The sequence below is a fragment of the Coturnix japonica genome, chromosome 5 (assembly GCF_001577835.2).
Source record: "Coturnix japonica isolate 7356 chromosome 5, Coturnix japonica 2.1, whole genome shotgun sequence".
NCBI lineage: Eukaryota > Metazoa > Chordata > Aves > Galliformes > Phasianidae > Coturnix > Coturnix japonica.
Genome location: NC_029520.1, coordinates 1,748,544 through 1,771,464, shown reverse-complemented (window position 1 = coordinate 1,771,464; position 22,921 = coordinate 1,748,544). Strand labels below are relative to the sequence as shown.

Sequence of the window (22,921 nt, the reverse complement as noted above, 5' to 3'; positions counted from 1 at the left end):
GCATTTTGAGTTTCATGGGAAGGGATAGCCACAGTGCATTGGAAGCGATGACCTTCAGTGCCAAGGCACATCTAATGCAGACATCAAAGCAGAGCAGAACCTAATAAAATAAAATACTTTGACCCAACTGAACATCATGTAAAGACAATCCAAACCTCTCAATTAAAGGTCATTTTGTTAAACCCTTTTCTTGGGAACAAAGTGCTGCCACGTCTAGTTGAAACACAAGTTTTGAACATTGCATACTAAAAACACCAGTAGGAAGACCCCAAAGACTTTGAAGATGGCGAACATTTGCATTGTGATCTTTAATGCATACAACAGTGCATTTCAGCTCATTCCGAAGTTCAATTTCATTTCAAAGAAAATAGATGCGACAAAACTAATTCTCATCAAATTTGAACGTTTTTACCCACAAGACAGATAGATCTGCAAGTAAGCACATCACACTTTTACTAATATGGCTTTTTCCCCTTGTTTTTTTGTGGTTTTTTGTGTTTTTTTAAATGTTTAAAGATCTTTACCAGTACTTAACTAATTACTAAATTTCTTCTTAGAAAATTATTAAAGTACATGCAAGCTTTTCTAGAACATACTAAACTAAGTGCATTCCCACACTGCAAGGTTACTTCTCATTTCAAGAGGACACTGCTGGTTAATTTAATCTCAACATTCAGATTTGGCCAGTGAAGTACTTACTTTTAGAAACTTAGCATGAACAATTTCTTCTTTTAATATATAGTGAACATTTCATATCTTTGGCAACTTCTGTACTCTTTTCTCCACCTCTCCACGTGTTTTCACATATCTATTACTGAAGGTCTAAGCCATGGACAAAAATCAACTAGAAAAACATCACTCTCTGAAATCTGTCTTCAGTTTCAAAGTCAGGCCTAATCCTGTGGTAAAGACTTAACAAGCACAGGAACAGCACGTACTAAAATAGCACAGATTAATATTAATTATAGAATTCATGGAAGGTAATTTTTTGTATTTATTTTGTCAATCCAAGCCAAAGGACAGATATCATCACCTAGCAGTATTCCTTCAAATGAAAGATCTTTTACTCTTAACGTAGACAGCAGCTTCCTCATACTGAGACAATTTTGTTGCAGTTAGTTAATTCCAGTTCCAATGCACATCCTGAGACAAAGATAGGATGTGAAAGGATTCAGAACCATTACATTATTTGACCGTGGTTTGTTTTTTTTCTTTAAGAGGAACAAGCCTAAAGATCTATTATTTTTTGTCACAATAGTAAGAAAAACAAACTGGACTGGACTCCAAAAATCAAGCCAAGAATCCAGATACTATCAGTAAAGAGAGGCCTAGAGCTTTTCATCCTGACCAAAACTCACTGACTTAGGTTCCTTTCTTCACCCAGAAAAGTGCTCTCAGCCCCAAGCAGATGTAGGGGCCAAACTTCCATTGGATCAGCGTGGCTTCTCACACCTGCCTCTGCCAAGAAAATAAAAGCCAGAAGTAAGAATAGAAACCCCCTTGAGAAATAGCGGGCAAAGCTGAAAAGTAGGGGCACAGCTTTAAGGCAGAGAAGCTGCAGTGGGGTCCCATCCTGCTGCCCCTGCAGATGGGGAGTGGCAGAGCCTGTGGAGTAGAGATTCAGGGGCCAGCACAGATTGTAGCTAAATCCATCCTCAGTGACAGCCCTGATGGCGTTTTCTTGTCCTGCGTGAGGATTAAAGGTCTCCAGCAGTGCTTTCAACTGGCAACACTAATTGCCCCGTGGAAGAGGAAGTTCAGCAAAATGATTAATATATTTCATATACATATATATATATACACACAGAGAGAAAACAAGTTCACACATAGAAGTGTTACATCAAGGTTTAGGTTTTGCCTTGTTTTCTTCTACAGGAATGGAACAACACATCTACTGATCTACGGACACACAGTAACTGAGGATTTACCTGAGACCCTGTAATATGAAGACAGACAGACAGACAAAGAACCGGAGAGAAACAGTCCCCTGAAAGGAAAGAACATTTACTGGCTACTACAGGAGTGTGGGGGGGAAGGGAAAAACAGGCTAAACTACTCTAAGCTCACCATTTCTACACTGGTTGATAAGATATTTATAGGGACATAAAACATCACTAGTACACACTACATGAACACTGATCACTCTTAAAAAATATCATATAAGTATGTATAGGATATAACAAGATCATAAAGGTTATTATGTTTTTGCCAATTAGTCAAGATATATTTTTCTCCCTCGTTCTAGTGCATTTACAATAAAATGGGCTAATTTTCTATTCAGTTAAATAAATGTACTCCTAAAAAGCTCTATTGTTTTTTACCCTGCCCAGTAAGTAACAATTACTTAAGTCTAACATTCCTATTGCCACACAGAACTGATGCCTAAAAGGTAATGATTTAGTATGTCCTATCGCTCCCCACCCCAGCCCTCATGTTTTGTACATCTGTTGCTGCAGTGGTTAATCATTGTTTTTTGTTTTTTGTTCTCTATGTCATGAAAACATTCTAAATAGAAAAAGAAAAAAGAAAAAGAAGAAGAAAAAAAAATGAACCTATGTGAACTATGTACATTCCAGAGAATACTACTTTGAAGAATTTACCTGCTATATATATAATATATAGACAACCAGGGTTTTGCCATTCCCCATTGGCTGAAAGAGAAGAATACATCTAAAAGTAGTATAAAGAATGAGAATGAAGGGGGACTCACAAGGCTGGACAGCACATCTAACTTCTAATAAATGTTGATGAGTGATAACTGGACTACACTTACCACTGTAAGAATACAAAGTTAGGCACAAATTATATGATGGCTTCTTGAGGAGATACTGTAAACGAAAGCAGAGAAACAAGGTAACCATGTTCAGAGTACTATAACTGCAATCAGGAGTCAGGTATGTGCAGCTGGCCAGCACGGCCAGGTTTCAGATGGGTGGTATAACTGAGTTATTTCCAATGGATATGACAGATAGCAAACTTCAGATAGAAACATACAGCAGCACCCTAATTGCAATGCCCACGAACCTCAGTTTGGTGCTATTTCCAAACCATCTCTTGACTCAAATGCAATTTGCTCCTATCTCAAATGATATTTTCTTTTTTTTCCTAGACTTTGCTTTATTTTCCTATGCAAAAGCATCAAATGGACACAGTTCAGTGTTTCTGCTCTGAATCCTAGTCCCACCTTTAGCTGTCACAAGGGATCTTTCGTTTATTCCTACATGACCCAACAAAACCTGGGCTGTAAACCATTGTGCAACACATCTCAGCCAAAACATAATACAGCATGGGCATCACCTACTCCTGGAAATGGTCTAACTAGGTCTCCCCTGTGGCATGCAACAGTAAATGCTACTTCTCTAAGCGACCACCTCCAGGTACTGCAGGGAAGGAAACAAAAATGGTGGGGAAACAAATCAGAAAGAACAGCTGAAAAGGCTGACAATGTTACTGTCACCAAGGTAAGAACCATTAGCATTGGGTCCCCAGTTCTATATCCTTCACTGGCAGTTTAAGTCCCAGGGAAGATGTTCCCAGTGGATCAATCATATTCATGTAACGTTCACCACGGTGCTTGGCCAAAAACGGACCCCAGTCTGGCTGTGGAGAGCACACCAACTTGAGTCGCTGCAATGTAGGGAAGAGAAAAGAGAGTCTCATTTGGAGTTACGGAGCAAAGCACAGTGCAGAAGAAAGAAGAGCAGGCTTGTTTGAGGTTTTTGACAGTGGTCCTGCAATGCTCCACTGCTCAGTGTTTGTTTTGCACAAAGTTTGCAAGACTAATAGAGGATAAAGTGCTTAGGTTTTAATTATTCATTCTCTCTTGAATCATACGAGGAGAGCTAAGATCTACTGCTACAGATTGCCAGGCTCACTTACTGAAGGACATGTGCACAATTACTTAGCCCAATCGTCTAAGCAGTGGGTAACTGCATTAAAATAATTGGATTTCTGTTTAGCATATTTCCCCAAAGTATACAAATGACCAAAGAGTAGTACATTGCTATGAATGAACCGAGATTCTCATTCTGAGATGACAAAATATTTCACTTCTATCCTCAGCAAAAAGAAAGAGGAGAACATTAGCGTGGCAAACAACAACAAACTTCTCATCTTTCTGCTGATTTCCTTATTGAATAGATCACACGATTGGCTATTTACAGATAAAAAGGAAAGGAAACATATTTCTGATGACTTAAGAGGGAGCAATTACATGTTTATTACCCAATAAAGTGAATCAGGCCTCTATATCAGTTATTTTAATCTCTGCTTAATTACCAGTTTGCAACACTTACCTCCCAGATCAACCATAATAATTTTATGAAGCAGACCCAATGTTCAGAAAATACTGGGCTAGGGATGAAATAACTTCAGTGAAAGCCCCTTCAAAATATGTCCAGCTCTTTGGTATTTCTTTGGGTGCACTACCAATAGGACAGTAAAGGTAGCATCCTACAGGTCACATACTCTAGTACAATACAGCTGAGTTAGAAGATCTGAAGCAGAGCTACTCAATGAGAGAAACTTACAAAGCAACGAACAAGCAAATCTAATTTCATGTTAACTCATCTCCAGTAGTAGTTCCCTCTCCTGACCTCTATGCTCCAACATGCACTACACAAGGGCTGAACAGCCCTGTAGATAAGTGACTTTGCTGCCTAGCACCAGCTGTGTGCTTGGATGCTCTCCCTAGAGCATCTCACCATTTCATGTTAAATTCCTTTGCCCTTTAAGAAAGGTAAAAACGTGATCTCAGGCACATGTCGTGTGACATATTAAGAGACCAAGTAAATTTTGCTCTCTTCCCATGAGACCCCCATGGGACTTAGGTATGACAGCCTATCACTCTGCAACCTGGCATGTTGCGATGCCATCCCCCAGAGCACATAGGACTCTTGGCAGTGCAGCACATACCAGTGGTTGCGTGAAGCTTACTGCTTTGACATGCCACAAAGCTGGGATAACAGCTTTCTTCCACTGACACCATTTCCAGGGCTTATGAAATTTGTAACACCATCTACCTCTGTTAAAAGCCATCACTTAACGATTTAGGAGCATTTTGTTGAGGAACAGAAAATAGAAGGTCTGCATTTTAAATCAACAGAGCATCTCTTTGTAACACAGCGACTAGCTTACCAGCGAGTAAATCTAAACAACATTAGCTGTTCAGTACTACAAAAATCCATGTAAAATAAAAAAGACAGTCTCCTGTTACCGTATTTTCAAGCAGCAAAAAGACAGCAGAGTTACCTCAATAAATTTGCCTGGGGCTAGATGCATTTTTATCACAAACATCACTGGGATCCAAATAACTGAGCAGGCCAACATCAGCCACCCAAGCACCATCGACCAACCAGGGTAGTGGTAAGCTCCATAAGTCATCGGTTCCCATTGGTAAAAACTGAAGCAAAGAATGAACTGGAAACAAGGGAGGAAAAAGTCTGAATAAGCAAAAGGAGCTCGCTGTGTAGCCAAGGGCATGTATATGTGCACACGGTAGCTCTGCATGGGATATAGAACTAAGCACATGCTTCTAGGCAGGGGACTCTCACCAAATGCAACGAACAGGTCAGAGCCTGACTCTAATAAGTTTCATGGAAATCTTGCAAAATCCCACAAAATCTGTATTTATGCCAGAAGAATTGAAATTAGAATCTTGCCCCTAGAGTAACAACCTTTATTACATGGTCTATTGGCAGTTTTACCTAATGTGATTATGTTAAGTTACTCCATTTCATTTATGGTATGAATAGCAATGCATCTGCTTACATTTGTGCATTATTCAGTAACTTTTGGGAAATGCCTGTGCTTACAGTAATTGCACACTGAAGATTTATAGCAGCATAACTAGGTGAAGGTGCATATAAAACGATCGCTTTTATTTCCAGAGATGTGGAGGAGCTGAAAGTCTAATATTAGACTATTCAAATGTATCAAATATTAGTTTTAAAAAGCCATAATAGAAGGGGAGGGGGAAGGAATGTATTGCTTGGTTTTGCTTTGTCCATTTCCATAACACAGAAATTGAATTATGAGTGATCAGTGTCAAATTATTTCTCACTCTAAGGTCACTAAATGTTACAATTGGAGGAAACAGCAGCAACACGTGAAAGCCTGAACTGACCTCGCTTGCTTTCTGAATTTGCTTCTCATAAGAGACAACATAATTTCGCATTCCCTAGTTGTGATTACTGGCAGCAGCTAAGCATGCAAGTCTGATCAGTAAAGCAACCAAGCAATTGGCAGAAATTGCCTTATCGCTCCCTTCAGAAGCATATAAATTGTTCTAAAGCAGATCTTGAAAACAGCCATTGGAAGAAATAGGTGAAAAAGAAAAGAGAACGTGTGCACATCCTTTTAAATAAGACCCACGAGGAAGCACACGTTCACATTGATACAGTCCTAATATTGTTGATTAAAATGGGCTGTTCCTTCACCCAAACCCCTCTGTGCTAACACAAACTTCAGTTTTCAGTAGAAATGACCTAATTCCTGAACTAGCATCACCTGAAAGAAGTAACCAACTATGGAAGGAACCTTCTACCCCCTCTCCATCCCAAAATCAAAGCGTGATTTCATTCTGGTGCCAAAACATGGCATGCACTCAAAGAACGCCATTGTATTTCAGGTAAAATATAAAGGAAATATTGTGTTAGAGGGTCAGACTGTCAACCGAGCTGCTGCTCATCTTTAAACGTTACATCGTTACGGGCAGCAGCGCCTGCAGTCTGGGGGAGGAGGAGGAGGAGGAGGAAGAGGAGGAGGAGGAGGAGGAGGACGAGGAAGAGGAGGAGGAGGAGGAGGTGCTCCCACTTCCCGCAGGGCGCTGTCGCCACCTGCTGTCCTGCACTGCCACCGACACGGAGTGCTTCGGGGAAGCCCGAGCTCCTTGCCATAGAGCGGGAGACACACCGAAGGGGGTTATATTTGTTATTAAGGATACGCATGTTTCAGCCTCTGCAAAAATAGCTCCGTCTTTGCAGAGCAGCTGTCACTGAGATCTCCATGAAACCCTTTGCAAAGCGTTTAACATGCTGAAAACATGTTTTTTCCCTAACACAGCCTGAGTAGAGATTTTGTCATGCTCTGTGTATATACACATCAAATACACACACACACACAGAATAACCAAACCATGCTGCTATGCCTTGGTGTGCTGTGCAGGGAAGGGCTTCAACAGCACTGCAGGGAGACCACCAGCTCAACAGCAACAACACAGGAAAAGGCACCAACAATTCTTGCTTACTGTTAAGATAGTTGGGGTCACAAAGGCCCAACAGACTCGCCAGAATTTACTCGGCTGGAATCCAATCATCATTTCTATATCTTCACAAAACCTTTGCAGTCCTGTAAGTTGAAAAGGTAAATGCGATTAGGGGTGAAATAAACTAGTTTTAACCTGTGATACAGCTTTTGTGACCCTCTTTATGTCCAATTGCAGTAATGAATTGTGACATGTTAGCTGAAAACCTCAACTGAAGGATTCTAAGTGGCATAACATGACATCAATTCCAATGAGCTGCTTGATTCCTAAGGTTTAAATACAAAAATGGAGCTCTCAGCAGAGATTAATCATTGCGATTAGAGCCTTACAGGTGGAGACGTGGTGAGCATCTGCTAATTAACATGTTACAGCTCATCTAATGGTGATGAGAAGGAGGAAATCTGGGGTCCTCCATTAACTGGACATTTCAAACTCAGGCCAATTTGATTTGATAAAGTGGGTGACTGTGTCTGCCATTTGCATTGTACAGTGCATCATTCTACACTGTTTAGTCTCATTTCTATGATGTGGAGACAGGGAAGGAGCTTAAACATCGCAGGAAAGTCATTAAGTGAAGGAAGAAACTCTCAGAAGAAAAGCAACGCATGGCTTTATGTTCTCAATGCCCTCATAGCCAGCCACTGCAGCCGCTAAACATAAGAAGGGATAATCCCCAGGTTTTATCCCCCTAATTTTGAAGCTTTATATTATTATTGAGGAGAAATTAATCTGTCCACCTGACTTCTAACAATTAAGAATGGATTCCCTAGCATATAAAAAATAGCAATGGCTCAGAGCTCAGTGACTTCATGTTCAGCGTCTTCCGATAGGAGAACAGCAGGAGCTGGGGCAGCCCTAGAGCTGAGCTTAGCAATGAACCCAGAGTAAGCCAGCAGGGGCAGATAGCATGCAAGAGAAAAGCTGAAAACTGAAAATAGGTTCAAATATAAAGGATGCTTTAGTTAATAAAGCACTGATTCAATCTTAGTGCATCTGGTTTCCCTCTCAGATCAGTCAGGCCTGCTGCATGACTAAAGGGCCATGACCAATGGGAGTATGGTTGGACTAGATGATCTTCTAGGTCCTTTCCAACCTTGTGATTCTATGATTAATATCTACATCTTTAAGTTATTCCTTAATCATGTATCATCATCTAAACAAGTAAAGAACAAACATCTATGCTGGCAAGCGAAATAAAAAGCTGCACTTGACAGGATAACTTAGCATGGGCCCTCCTGAAAAAAATAAGTGTTTGCAAGAAAAAAAACCAAGCATGCCTCTTTTTAATTTAAAAACCTCAACAAGCAGAACATGTAACAAGAGCTAAAGAAAGATTTATTTCATCATAAAAGCACCTGCCACTATTCTGCCAGCCTGCTTGCCATGAAGAGTACAAGTGTACAGAGAAAGGTGTCAGCAGAGTGTAAAACAAGTAATTGTCAGAGCTTGAAAATACATTATGCCAATTTTAAGCACCGCTTGAAGGAATTTAACAAGGGCAACAGCCTCACTTGTATTTGCAAGATACAAATTTACAAAGCCGTATTTAGATTTAATGCAGTACAAGTAGTTACAGTGCATTAGTGGAGTGAGTGATGAATGTACAATAAATCCTTCGTTTTTCATGCTGAGAGTGGAAGATTTCAGTGTTTAAATAAAAAGAAGAAAAAATAAAGGTTAATTCCAGGTAGTAATCTTTGAAGTTGTCATATGAAAGACATGACTAACATCTACTGATTAACAGTCAGTTGGTACAGAAAGCACGAAGCAAATGATTCGCCATTCGTCAGATCTTTGCCACATCTGATTTCTTTAGAGAAATGTGTAACAAAGAAAAGATTTCCTCTACTCAAATCCTTCCTTAGCAGCACTGTAGCTATTCTGCATTATTTTACATTTTCCAGATAAATTAGCATTTTAAGGAATAATGAATGTATTGGGTAAAGCCAAGCAAATCTGATAAGGTGCTGTACCATGAAGGCAGAGTTGTACTTCTTCTGCCACTCAGTGTTCAAAGGTGAGATAGAGCTATTTTCTTCCTATTTACCTTCATGCTTATTTAAGAACAGGCAGAGCAAATGAATTCTTATGAAGACAAGTCTTAAGTGGCATCAACATGCTCCAGACATAAATTTAAAGCCTGTTATATAGCAAAGTCATCATATGTCCTACAGTTATCTTAGATAACACATTCCCAAGAACCAATTTCCTTAAAGTGGGCAAATTTGGGAACAATCATCAGCTGTCAGCTACAGAGGCATTGAGGTAACTGCACTACTTTACAATAACTGGTAATCTTTCCCATAACTTAAAGTATGGGTTGATGCAATTTACTTTATGGGTTGACTTAATTTACTTTACCAAGTACTGAAACGCTGCTTTGATATAAGCAGCAACAGTATTCTTACCATAAATGTAGGAAACTCCAACAAGCTCAAATATGGCAATGATGACAAGAGAGTAAGAAGCTGCATAAGTGTCCACAAGTTGTAACATATACATTCCACCCTGAAGAAAAAAGAAAACAGCTGTTACTTGTGGCATACACGCCTCTCCAGGTGCCATCACAGCGCTGTCCTATCTCTTGCAAGAACGGAGAACGGCCACCAGAGGGGGACTGGGGGCAGAGAGTGATGCTCAAGGACCATATCCTTACCTGAGTGATCATAGGAAATCCCATGATGAAAAAGGAAATGCAGCACCCAAGAGTGAACAGTGCCTTGTGCGTGCGTAAGTATTTGGGGAACTCATCTGACACAGAGGTCACTATAGTCTCGATAGTGGCAAACTGCAAGGCAAAATAAAGAGGTTCATTTTCACACTATATACACAAAATAGTCCAACTGGATATACTGCAAAACGAGACAGAATGTTCTGAATCCTTGGTTTTAAATGCTCAGAAGCCAGTGCCAAAGCTTTGCCCAAATTGTTTTAGCGCTGATGGCCTTAATTCTTCTCTCTCTTTATAAGGCAGTACGTGGATCACACAGAAAATAGTAAGCACTGCCCTGGTCCTCAGAACACATAAATAGGAAAAGCACCAAGAAAAGAATGGAAAATGAAAGCAGTTTTACCATAGTGTCCAATCCAAGTGTCAGAAGCATCAAAAAGAATATGATAGCCCAGAATGGAGAGAGGGGAAGCCTAGTTAAGGCTTCTGGGTAAACAACAAAAGCAATCCCAGGACCTGGAAATGATACAAATAAAGGTGGTGATAAAATCCATTGCATTAATTTGGTTGACTTTACAGGGGGGAAAAAGGGGGAGAGAAGCAAAAAGTAATGTTTCAAAGTATAATGCTATGTTACTATGCTTGATAAAAGTAAAAAACAATCCAAGTCAGTCTCTGCTGTATATAGAAAGATTTTACCACTGTAAAATTGAGTCTCAAATGATTAACTTCCATTTTAGCCTCTAAGGTTCAAGACATTTACACACTGCTACCTTCCATGCTGCAGAACACACTTTTAACCACTAAGCTGATACACTGATCCAAATAAGGGTAAACAAAGCCATGTACTGTGGCTGCTTCTTTCTCACACACCAGAAAATACATTCTGTTTTAGCAGCATATGAAATAACCTACACAGTCAACTCGTGAAGCATTTCAAGATCCTTCTGAACTAAGGACATGTGAAATATAACAGCAGTGTGGACTGTTAAAGACCGGAAAACTCCAAAGGCTTTGCACGTGTTGGAATTTAAAAAGTCAAATGGCCTTCATATAAGAACTATGAAATGCAGACATGCGATCCAGAAGGCGCATGATCACATACAGTGATAAAACCTGTCTTACTGCCCCATCCCTAGACTGGACTCAAATGACACCCAGCCAAGACAAGTTTAACACAACTTGGAGATGAAGGCTCACCCTCAGCTAAGCTCATGTCGTTTTTCCCTAATACAATAGCCTAATTCATCCAGAAGACAGGGGCTACAATGGAAACAATGGAAAAGTTTCATTTCCATTCCTACTCAGCTGACTGGCAAACCAAAAAGAAGAAATGAAGCAGCGAAGAATTAATTGACATGGCATTAGCCTGCAGGTATACTAACCCCTACTACTTTCTACCAATAAACAGTTTGCCAGTTGGCCATCCTCTCTGGTCAGGTCAGAAGTAGTGCAAAGTCTGTGTCATTATGTATATTTCAGTTTCAAATAGGGGGAAAAAAAAAGAAACTAAGAGCCTTTTATTTCTCTAAACTGGCAAAGCACTTTGTTCCCTTCAGTGTTATTTGCTTCCTTTTGTCTTCAGTAGCAGCTTTCTAATGAGCAATGGGAAATATTAGGGGTTCTGAGAAAAGGTCAAGAAAAAAATTAACAATCCATTTTACCGGTGCTTGTTCCATCAACTACAGGATTTCTGCTTCCCAATTAGCTCTGATAAAGTTATCAAATACGTATTAACCTTAATACCTAATTTTTCTATTAGTATGAATGTTAGCACACATAAATGAAGGAAACTTTTCTTGGTTTCTATCCCCTACTGTTGAAGGTTAATATAATACACCTAGCACCCTCACACACACACAGAAAAATCTATGCTAGGAAGTGTAAGTCTGTATATAGGGTATCATAAAATGACTTCAGGCTTGTCCATTTAACGCAGTTTGAATTGATCCTAAGGGTTGGCGTAGAGTTGAAGTGCTGCATATTTCACAGGAAACAAAACTGAACTACACTAAGACTTATCCCTTTATAATTCAACCCTTTAAGCTTCTCTGAGTAGTACCCCTTCCTACATCCTTCTGCTTCATATCAAATCATACACGACTGCACCAATTACTCCATCAGTCACACTCTTCTTATATACATTCAATACAATACAATACAGTCATCAATAATAGAGCTGAAGGCATCACCAGTATTGTGTCCAGTTAATGAGATGGCAGCATACCCTACCTTGGTCTGCCACAGCTTCAATATTCACTTTAAGCTCATTTGCCATGAAGCCAATAACTGAGAAGATGACAAAGCCCGCAAATATACTCGTGGCACTGTTGGTACACGTGACTATCAATGTGTCCCTGGAAAGAAAGCACAAAAAGGGAAGGTTCTATATGCATTGCAAGACTCTCACATGACATACACATTCTGTAGTAACACTAACCAAAGGGAACTTTTACACTAATCCAGTATTTTAGATACCAGACTGAGATGACAGAAGTCTTCACACCACAAGAAATCAGCTGTGCAAATTTTCATGACTTAAACACCATGTAGGAAGCCATAGGCTAAACAGAAGGCTGAATGTTTCTGCTTCTGGCATCTCTAAAGACAGGAGCAGTGATGACAGTTTGTAACAGAGTGCTTTAACTCTGCCTATGGTGGCCATCCACTCACTGCAGTGTATGTGAAATACCCACCAGAGCCAAGACAAGATCATTTGGGTCCTAACTATTACTATACACAACATATCCATTTGTGGAGGATTCTCCACTACTGTCCTCATTTTTTGGTGCTGTAATGGGAATCTCACGAAATCCATATCTGAATGTCATGCTATGCTGGGTAAGTACACGTGGTCTGGCAGGAAGCAAGCCATCATTACCCCATAACTTCATGCAATAACGGGGAAAAAATATTTAAGAGAGGTTAGAGGCACATACAGAAATTGGATGTTAAATGTATGAACAATAGAAAACTTTAGCTTATTCTACGGTTGTTCTTCAGTAGACACTGACAACTGGCACGGTTTCATAAGCACTGCTCACACTCGCTGGCAGCTTCTCAGATTCTCTTTCAACTTACAACTGCCAACTCTGAAAATGAAGTGTCAATAGGGACTATAATTAACTGACAATTCATCTTGAGACCTGGATTAGATTAGGACCCTGGGAGGCAACAAGACGAAAAGGGGAGGGAATGAAAACAGAACACTATGGAGCATTTCAAAGCACATTTCTACAAGCTGGAAAATAACAGCATTTTTGGACAAGATCTCTTTAATAAGTCTCATGGACTCCCACGTACCTGTAGCAGTTATTATGGAATTTATTGTAAGAAGAGAGAGTAATTAGGCCTCCCCATGCTGCAGATAAGGAGAAGAAAATCTGAGTGGCAGCATCCTTCCAAACCTAAATGAGACAGACAGGAGAGGAATTGGCTTCAGGAAAGAATTAGTGAGATCAATAACACAAAGAATTACTGCTGGGGATTAACATGTAAGTAGTTCCAATAACCTTTGGAGCTGTGGATGTAAATAGAACACTATATACACATAACATCCTGCCCTGAAATACAGCAGTCATTTTATTAGGAATACTCTACTTGTTCAGCCCAACTGAAATGATATTATATCATCTTTGCCATGTATGAAGGACACAAGTATTCAGCACATTATGTTGCTGGGTACAAGGCAGCCTCAATACATTCTGCAAAGGAAACACAAATCAAGAGGAAAAAATCTGCATTGGGCACTGATGGGACAGTTACATTATCTTCCTAATGAAAGCAATGAGATTCTGCAATCCTGTTTTGTTTGTGAAAGATGTAACACTACCAAAGGATTACAACACTAATTGTTTTTAGGGATAAGGACATGAAGACCTGTTGAAGTCACACTGCTATTAACAGAAGGAGGTGCTCATGTGCCATTCCAAGCGATCCAAATCCCTGTGTGGGTTCATATTTACACAGATACAGAGTAGGTGTATTTTTGTAGCATCTTTTATTGGTTTAATTAGCAAAAAACAGCATCACAGAGATCAGATGCAATTTAAGTGAGGAAGCAGAGCTGAATCATCCAGACCAGCCCATCTTCTCTAGAGAGCAAAGTCAGGTACTGAGTCCTTTATTTCTGAACTGTAATGGCTGCAACAGCCATTAAGTGAGAAATCTGTATGGACCATTCATCCTATCAGTTACAAGCACAGCAAGCAGCTCACCATAGCATCAATGAGCTTCTCCCACTTGGGCGTGATGAAGTACCAGATCCCAGCTCCAGCCCCAGGTAGTGTCACACCTCGTATGAGTAGGATGATGAGAACCACGTAAGGGAACGTTGCTGTGAAATACACCACCTGGACAGACCAAAAAGATCATTAGAGGGATTCTTTGGATCTATAAGAAGAGGGGGAAAGAACTGGAATTGTTATGCTATTGCCTTAAAAAAAGCAATTACTAGGGATCAAATAAACAGGGGATAAGACTAGGACAGAGCTGTAATTCTTTTTACATCCCTTCTTAATGCTGGGAACAGGAATAATATCAATGATACAACTGGGATTGCAGGGGAAAAGAAAAAGAGAAAGAGAAATCCTGGAGAGCAACAGTAATTTAAAGCTAAGTGGAAACACCATGTTTGATCTTTACCCAGAGAAAACTAATACAGCTCACTGGAATTCAAACGAGCAATGCTATTTAAATACCTAAAGATCTGAGTCTTTTCCTATGTATTTCGCATTTTTCCTTATTTAACTAAGCCAAAAAGGTATCAGTCTGTACCTCTTAGTAATTATATATCAGCATGAAATTATTCATGGGCTCAAAGTGGGGGGGGTAAAAGGGGGAACATCAGTGGAATGATCCAGATAGGTATCATAATCACTGGGTCTAAACACACAGCAGAGGTTGTGCACTTAATGTCTTCATAATTATCTAGTACAGAGCAGAGCTCTCTCTACTCAAATCAAATGGCAAAGTTACAGCCCGTTAGGATATACTCTTTACTCAAAAGCATTTAAAATCCTTTTACACTTCAGCTTCTGGATCCCACAAGGACTGGAATCTTCTGAGCTGACGTGGCTTTTGAAACTGCTTTTCCAGCTTTCTTCTTGCTTTTTCAACAGTCAAACACAGATGCAATTGTCATTTAGATAAGACCTACACAACCTGAGCAGGTTAGTAGTCTCCATATCATTCTACAGTAACCTAAGCATTGAGACCTCCAAAACTGGTTGACTTTATCAGCCTGGTCTCCTGCTCGTTCCATAGACAGACCAACACTGCAGCAGTTCACCACAGTCGGCCTCAAATGCTGCATTCAGGGTGATAAAATACACCCAGACCAGCACTGCTATCAAAGACAGAGCAGCGTTTCCCTGCTCAGAGGGCTGCCTTGCCAACCAATGCACCTGTACTTGGCTATGCATGAGAATACAGCTTCCTTCTTTACATGATTGCAGGTTGTGATACTTGCAACCAGCTCTCAGAGCCTTAAAGGGGGGCATGATTCCATCGAAGCAGAGCGCTGCTTTCTTGAAGTATGAAATTACAAATGATTTCCTTACTTTTCCTGATGACTTGATTCCTTTAGCAAGGGAGGCGTACACAATCACCCAGGCAAGGAAAAGAGACAGCGCCAAGGGCCACCTAATCTCACCGGGGTATTCAATCCCTGCTGAAATCTTCAATACAAAGTACCTACAATAATAATAATTTAAAAAGAAAAAGTAAATTTAAAAAATATATAGGAAAATAATACAAGCGCAGAGAGTAATTCAGTGCATAATCCTACAGTAGTTTGTTCTTCTTTAGCACCCTCACTGGTTTCTCTAGAAGGTTCCAGTGAATCTCACCACGTATTATTTTATGTATCTGCATTGCAGTAGGAGATAAAAATGCCAAGCGTGGGCCAACCCCCCAGCTGTGCTGAGCACCACAGGAATAGGACAAAAATGATACAGTCTTTACAAATGAGCTCTCGTTGTTATTACACATTAAAGCGGATATTATTTATAGTCCTTCCAAATGACATTTCCAGTCTCCCAAACAGTTTGTTCCTGCATTACTGAGTGACTATCTGTGCTACTGCAGATTTTGAAGTAAGCAACGTAACATTTCTAAGTCTTACTTGAAGTATTCTTCGCTTCCGCTGACAAATGTCTTATTTCCTTCACTGGTGAAGTTAACCATAGTCAAGTTTGGATAGGCACTCATACAGAAAGTCGAGTTCTTGATTTGTATTTTTGGGTGGTCACCAATGATGCATGAATCTTTGGGGGGGGGGGGGGAAGAAGAAAAAGGAAAATGGAAAATTTAACTTGGATTGTTTTACACCATTTGAGCATACAATGACAATGAAAGCATTGCTTGAAAGTCAGTTGCATTTGGTTTCTGTAATACTTTGCTCTAAGAGCAGTAAGTCTCAATAGCTGATGATTTTCCCCCTAAATAGCAAAAAGCCCAAGGCATAAAAATTGTCTGAACCAAACAAAGCTTAAAGGGAAAGCTTATATCCAGCTCATCACAGGTCTGTGCAGTGTAACATCTTCCTTCCTGTGTAAATGTAGACTTGCCTATCGAGATGCTTAGGAGTTCAGCTCCACTAAAGAGAAGCACATCACTGTCAGCAGGATGGGGTGGGATTTTACCCTTGAACCAAATGCGTACTTGAGGACACAGAGCCAGCAATGGAGCATGGGTAAAGGCATAAGCCATCGCTAGTCAGTGTGGATTTTGGACCAAGAATGTCCCATCAGCCCCCACTTACCCAATAAAAGTTTGTTTTTGTCTTTACAGTCCGGCGTGTTCCAAGGATTGTTACAGGACGCCCAAGGGAGCACGGGTACAAAGGAGGCGAAAAGGTAGAAAAGAGTGTAGCACAGGATAATATTGTAATATATGGCTATCAGAACGGAGATGATCAACATCGCGATGCCGCAGCCTGAGAGAGAGGGGGAAAAAAAACAACAGCCAAGAAATCCAGCCGGGGGGGGGGGGGGCTCCTCAGAAGCAGCCCGGAGAGTGGGGGGGCTGCTGCCCTCTCACCTTGCAGGGCAGGGATGGCTTTCCACACCGAGACGGGGCCCTGGCTAGCGAACTGCCCCAGGGAGACCTCCAGAAAGAAGATGGGGATGCCGGCGAGAGCCAGCATCATCAGGTAGGGGATGAGGAACGCACCTTGAGGAGGAGAAGGGGAAGAGCAGAACGCAGCGTGAGCAGAGCGGGCAGAGCGTAGCACCGAAAATAGTTCTCTTTGTTTGCGGGTAGCGATGCCCTCAACCCCAACGCTTTGCTGCGTTTCCTGCGCTGGCTCAACACGGTAAGAGCTTCAGCTGCTGATTTTAACGCCCCCCTGCTTTTGTAAGCGTAGATGAAAATAAGAATTTTAAAACGGCACAACTTTTTAAATATATCTATATTTTAAAGGTTAGCACCCTCTAAGCCGCTTCCTCTGGCACAAAGCAACCCTCATTGGGGCGATGCAGCTGTTTAACACGATCCCAGCACCAAGAGCCCCCTGCCATAGCGCTGTGCTGGCAGCTGCAGCGGGTGGGCAACGCGAACGCCCTCCAGCTGCAGGGAGTTTGAATGAAGCCTCTGCGGGCACAGCTTCTGCTGATCAACTTCTTCCTTTAGTGAACCGTTAACACCCCCCTTCCAAATCTTCTCCCCTCGATTCACATTCTATGCGTTAAGAACAATTCTCGAACAGCTCAAAGCAAGAAGAACACTGACTCTGCTTCCACCTGCGTCCTGGAATCCTCTCCCTCCCCCCTCCCCTGCCGCTTTCCCGTCCCCACGTCGGGGACCTTTGAGTAAAGGATGCGGCTGCAGCGACCCATCGTTCTCCCTTCGTTCCCCTCCCTGTCCTGCTCGGCTTTTTCTTCTTTTTAATAGGAAAACACCAAATGCGAACGAAATCTCGTTGGAACTTCCCTGCTGACCACCAGTTTTTCAATAGGAACCAGAACAACAGAAAACCCAACCAAACTGAAAGCACAGGTTAGACTTCCACTCAATAGGATGCTGTGGGCACACTCGCGACTGCCCAGTCCCAGCCTCCACTCCCCTCGGGTTTCTCCCCACCGGGGGGACTGGGGCAGCTCCCAGCTCAGCCACGTACGGTACTCTGCAGGAAGAGAGACAGGAAAAAGCCGTCCTACCTCCCCCATTCTTAAAGGCCAGGTACGGGAACCTCCAGACATTGCCCAGCCCAACTGCATAACCCACCATGGAGAGGATGAAATCCAGCTTGCTGGACCAGTTCCCTCGGGCTTTGTTTTCATCCCCCACATCGTCTTCCTAAAGGGGGGGAAAAAAAACGAAGGGGGGAGATCGGACAACAGCCACGGTGGCAAACAACCATCGCGATCAGCAGAGGGCTTTTATTTAGCGGCTGCCCCCAAGGGAAGGGAAGTGGTGGGTGTAGGGCTACGTCTGTGTGTGTGTCCCCTGTCCGGTCACCCCCCCGTGCTCCCCCTGGGGTGAAGGGCGCAGGGCTCGGCCCGACATTTCCCTTCCGAGGCTCCAACCCCTGCAATGCGCATCTCTGGCCCTGGGGGATGGGGAGGAGGGGATAGGGAGAAGGGGAGGGAGCTGCCCGGCTCCGGCCCCCGGACCGGGATCCCCACGGCCACAGTTCTGGGGTGCACAAGGGTGGACAAAGGAGGTTCCCTCCCGCCCCTGCAGGCTTAGTCCTTTACCCCGAGAAAACTAAAAATCGTTTTTAATGAACGAAGCCTCCTCCTTTCAGGGTAATGGTACGGACGATGGGGGTGGGGGTACTCCTTCCCGGCCTCCTACTTCGCCAATGTTAATCCCCTCAGAGCTCAGGGGTAGGATCTGACGTTTTGGGGTCTCGGTTGATTGATTTAGGCCCTATTTTTGGCTCCGGGGCGTTCAGCCACCAAGGACTCGGATGCTCGGAGAGCACAGCCCGTGAAGGCTGCAGAACCTCCTGCCGGAGCCAAGGGATGCCCAAGGACCCCAAGTTTCCTTCTCTGCTTTCTCCTTGGACAGACTCAGGAACGAGCACACGGAACTTCTCTCCCACTGGTCCCAGGGAGAGTCGGTGCCTGGAGGGCACGGCTCGTCGAGCACAAGGGAATGAGCCAGGAACTATCGATCTGCGTTTATAGCGATACCTCGTTATTAACGACCGCCAGCAGCACAGCACCTTATCTGCTGCCCTCTCTCCCCTTTTCTCCTTCTCCTTCCCCACGGAGCAGCCCCTATCCCCACACCTGTCAGGACTGCTCCCATTAGAGCTTCAGCCCCAAACGATCCTCTACTCCCGCAGGGGGGGGGCGAGAAATCCCGTAAGGAGGAACTTACCCCCTCCGCTCTGCCGGGAAGAACAGAAGTGTTGCCATCCGTACCCAGTACCACGGTGCTCTGGCTCAAGGTCACCCAGGTGCTTTTGGCATTGTTTTGCTCCAGCGTGCTCTTACCCAGGGCTGGGTTAGCGTCCCCGTCCGTGCTTTGCAAAGCGGCAATTTTGCACTGAGGGATCACAGCTTGCCCGGCAGCCGCTGCCCCGGCCACTTGCTTGTACGGAAAGGTCTCAGATTCCCTTCGGAGCATGGAGTTGGCTTGCACCGGGGTGCTGCTGAGCTTGCAGATTCCAACTTTCGTCCTCTCCAAATCATTCGGTTTGGTTTCTTCGGAGTGAAGCGTTTTGTAGTCGTTAGAGAGCGACCGTGGCAGCCGAGCCATAGCGGCAGGGGGTTGCAGCGAGGCGTTCTGCGGCTCGTTTTCGGGGCTGATTCTTGCAACTCCCGCACCTTCATTTGGTCCAGGAGGAACCGTTTCAGGACTGTTCACAACCTGCCTGTTCATATCCCTTTGGCTGGAGTAATCCTGAAATAACAATGTCGCATATTTTATTAAAAGAAAAATAATAAATTAATGTTCGGACTGCAGAGATTTTACAGATTTCTTTCCTCGGGCACAAAATGTGCTCGCTAGAAAATTTGGATTTAAAAAAGAATAAATAAACAAATAAATAAGAAGCTTTGGCTAATTTCGAGGTGTCCCGGTTCCTCTGCTCACTCTCTCTTTCAAGGTTAATACTTTGGGGGAGAAAACAGTCAGAAACGATGGCAAAACAAAAAACCACGGTGGCTGGAAACCCGCAATTCGAATTTGAGATAAATGTTTCTACAGCACTGCGCCGCCAGACCTCGTTAGGTTTCATATCACGAGCGTAGGATGCTCCCTTCCCTATCACCAGTGTAGAAAGATTCTTTAATTTTACGCCCCATTTCCTTTCTGTCATTCAACAATGCACATTGGCTTTTCTCGCTCCCCTTTATTTTTTTTTTTATACAGGCAATAGACAAGCTGCCCTATGGGCAGGCAGAGATGTTAAAAAACGAATAGTGCTAGTGAGCGTTTCTGAGCCGTCTGCCACCTTCCAAAACCCAACAGCGAGGCAGCGATACAGGCAAATAACCGCACCACCACAGAGGAATTACGACTAGTAACTGCTGGCTTTCCTGCTTGTTTTTCTAACAGTTTCTACTCTCACACACCTCTGAAGTTTATTTTCAAACGTTTCCTCTAGGCTAAATATATTGACATTCCCATCCACCTGCATTTCCCATCAGTCTAAAGATACATTTTAAAACACATCGTCTCTTCTTTTACCTCAAGAAGCCCGCAGATGGTTCCTCTCTTTTCTCTTTTAAAAACGTACCTTTTTCAGCCCTACAAGCTGCGAGATTTCACAGAACAGCCAGTCGCTCTTTCTGTTGCAAGTTCTCTACGTCGTAATCCCATCTCCCGACCCGTAGCAGACGGGCAGGGTCCATTCTCTGCCCCATCACGGCCATGGATGGCTATACCCCCTATATCCCCCCGACCCCCCGCACCCACCTCCCTGCAGCAGCCCTACCCCGCTCTGCAGGAGCCTTCATCCCTCGGCGGCTCCGCGGGCAGCTCCCCAGCATCCCTCCCCGTCTCCAATGGACGAGCATCCGAGAACCAACACAAGCACCAAATTCATCCACGACCCCCAATATCCTTCAGTCCTTCTAAATTTCAAAGAAGAGAAATCGAGCGCTTACCATGTCTTAAATAGCAACGGATCGACTTGGTAGAGGTAAAAGCTGCAGTACAGGCAATTGACGGACTGGATTTTGCCCAGTCCAGAGCAAAGCTTCTATACTTCCGTGGGAAAGACTGGGTTTGCGTCAGTGCATAGCAAGGTGCCCTTCCTTTGACATTTTCGTGATAATAAGAGTTTGATAAATCATTATCCTTGGATTCAGGTTTTAAAGGGACAACGAGAAGCCAGAGCGTCGGGCTGGCTGTCACTCACACAGCAGTGGGATTGCGTGTTCCGTGTGACTCATATGGGGGCTGACTACTAAACCAAACCCAGCTAGAGCACGGAAGAACTTTCTTTCTGGTCATTATGGGAAACATGTGAGAAACACACAGCACTGCACCCAGAAACGTTCATGAAGGGGGAAAAATCATCTATTTCTATACCTCTCCCCCTACACACTATTCTTTCTTTTTTCTGCCATTCTTGTCTTTCACGTTATAACCAAATTTAAAGCATCTTATGTATATGAAAATTATACATATAGCCACATCTACTTATAAAGAGAGGTGTTGACCGTGCATATAGCATACAACCACTTTAGTTGTCATCCCTGGACTCTGTGTGCCATCACACGACACCGCATTGCCTATTTTTTACAGTGCATGATGGGGGGAAGCCCTCACCCCTAAATAAATGAAAACGATACACACTAAGTCATTCTCCTTCATCAAAACGGTCTGAATAAGACTTAAGGGGGAGCCAAGGTGAAAATAACCGCAGTCAGGTGCGTGAACTTCTTTCACACCCATCAAAGCTTTTTTTGTTTGAGAAATGGGGGACGATTCCTCATCGTCTTAAGCCACAATCGTTTTCCAAATGAAGTAACCTCACACTGAAGAAATAACGCGTAGGCAAAACGGGACGGTCCCTAAGCAACCTTCTCAATTGTTTTAACGTCAGAGGGAGCGCTGCTGGCCCCCTGCATACACTGCGCTAGCGTCAGCTTCTCCCGAGACTATTTGCTGTTTCAGCGTAGAGCAACTCGGGATGCTCACCTACTCTTGGGACGGGCGGGCACTGCGCTGCTCTCCCGAGTACCAAACGCATCTCAAGCACGTCCTTGGTTCCACCGTTCACCACCGGGGGATGCGAAGGCGGCCCCTGGCCACTGCGGACGGCAGCAAGAACTCACCTGCGTGAGTTCTTCCCTGAACCACGAAAGCAAAGGACACGGGGGCTAGAAAAGCTTTTAGCGGGGATCTGCATCGCGTCTCCCAGGTGAAATGAAGAAAAATTATTTCACCTTACAGCAGAGCCTAAAAGCGCTTTTACAACATAGATAATGCTGGTGCTTAAAACATTCTTAAGCATGAGTACCTGCTTTCCCTTTCCAGGCGTATAACTATACACATACAGAGGTATTTTTATGCACATACACTTTCATGCGCTGCTTTACGCTCCTTTCCTCACCTCCCTCTTATGTTTCCCTGTACCAATGCATGCGGCACTGGGAGCACACAGATTGCAGTTGTGCTGGGCGGGGGGGGGGGGTGGTCCTTGGCCCTGCCTTCTTGTCTCTAAGGGCACGGAGCAAACTCAAAGCGACAAGGTATCAGCTCCAAACTTCTAAAATCTAAGGGTTGACTTTTGACTTTCTGTTGGGTTTTTTGTTTGCTTGGTTTGTTTTTTGTTTTTTTTTTAAAAGATGATTTGATGCAGTTAATTTCCTTTCTCCATCGGCACTGCAACGGGAGATCCATGTTCCACTCCCTTTAGGAGCCCCTGGCCCCCTCATTCGGTTTCTCACCACCTCCCCCGCTCGTTGAGGACGCCGGGAGGCTCTCACCGAGCTCCGCAGCAAAGGTTCGGAGGAAAACCCGCAGAGCAACACAGCTCAGCCCGGGGCCGCACCTGTCCAAAAAGGGGAGGACACCCCAAC

The 22,921-nt window shown here is 43.3% G+C and overlaps 1 protein-coding gene across 1 annotated transcript; it reads right to left on the bottom strand.

The window, feature by feature from the left end:
- Positions 1 to 289: 289 nt before the first annotated feature.
- On the bottom strand, positions 290 to 21,263 carry SLC6A5 (solute carrier family 6 member 5). Its single transcript, XM_015863436.2, has 16 exons — positions 20,999 to 21,263; positions 19,266 to 19,790; positions 18,095 to 18,233; positions 16,977 to 17,108; positions 16,699 to 16,872; positions 16,060 to 16,201; positions 15,497 to 15,629; positions 14,153 to 14,287; positions 13,239 to 13,342; positions 12,168 to 12,292; positions 10,339 to 10,451; positions 9,921 to 10,052; positions 9,673 to 9,772; positions 7,247 to 7,347; positions 5,251 to 5,418; positions 290 to 3,627 (listed from the first exon to the last, which is right to left on the bottom strand). Exons 1-16 carry the CDS (start codon positions 20,999 to 21,001, stop codon positions 3,472 to 3,474), a joined length of 2,382 nt encoding a protein of 793 aa, XP_015718922.1. The 5' UTR covers positions 21,002 to 21,263; the 3' UTR covers positions 290 to 3,471.
- Between the last annotated feature and the right edge of the window lie 1,658 nt (positions 21,264 to 22,921).

What these genes read in the sequence shown, in the direction of transcription:
- SLC6A5 (XM_015863436.2), bottom strand. An exon ending in GGAAGCGAAGAATACTTCAA is followed by an intron (nt 15,630 to 16,059) that starts GTAAGACTTAGA and finishes TTATTATTGTAG; the next exon opens with GTACTTTGTATTGAAGATTT. An exon ending in TGAAGCTGTGGCAGACCAAG is followed by an intron (nt 10,452 to 12,167) that starts GTAGGGTATGCT and finishes TATCATTTCCAG; the next exon opens with GTCCTGGGATTGCTTTTGTT.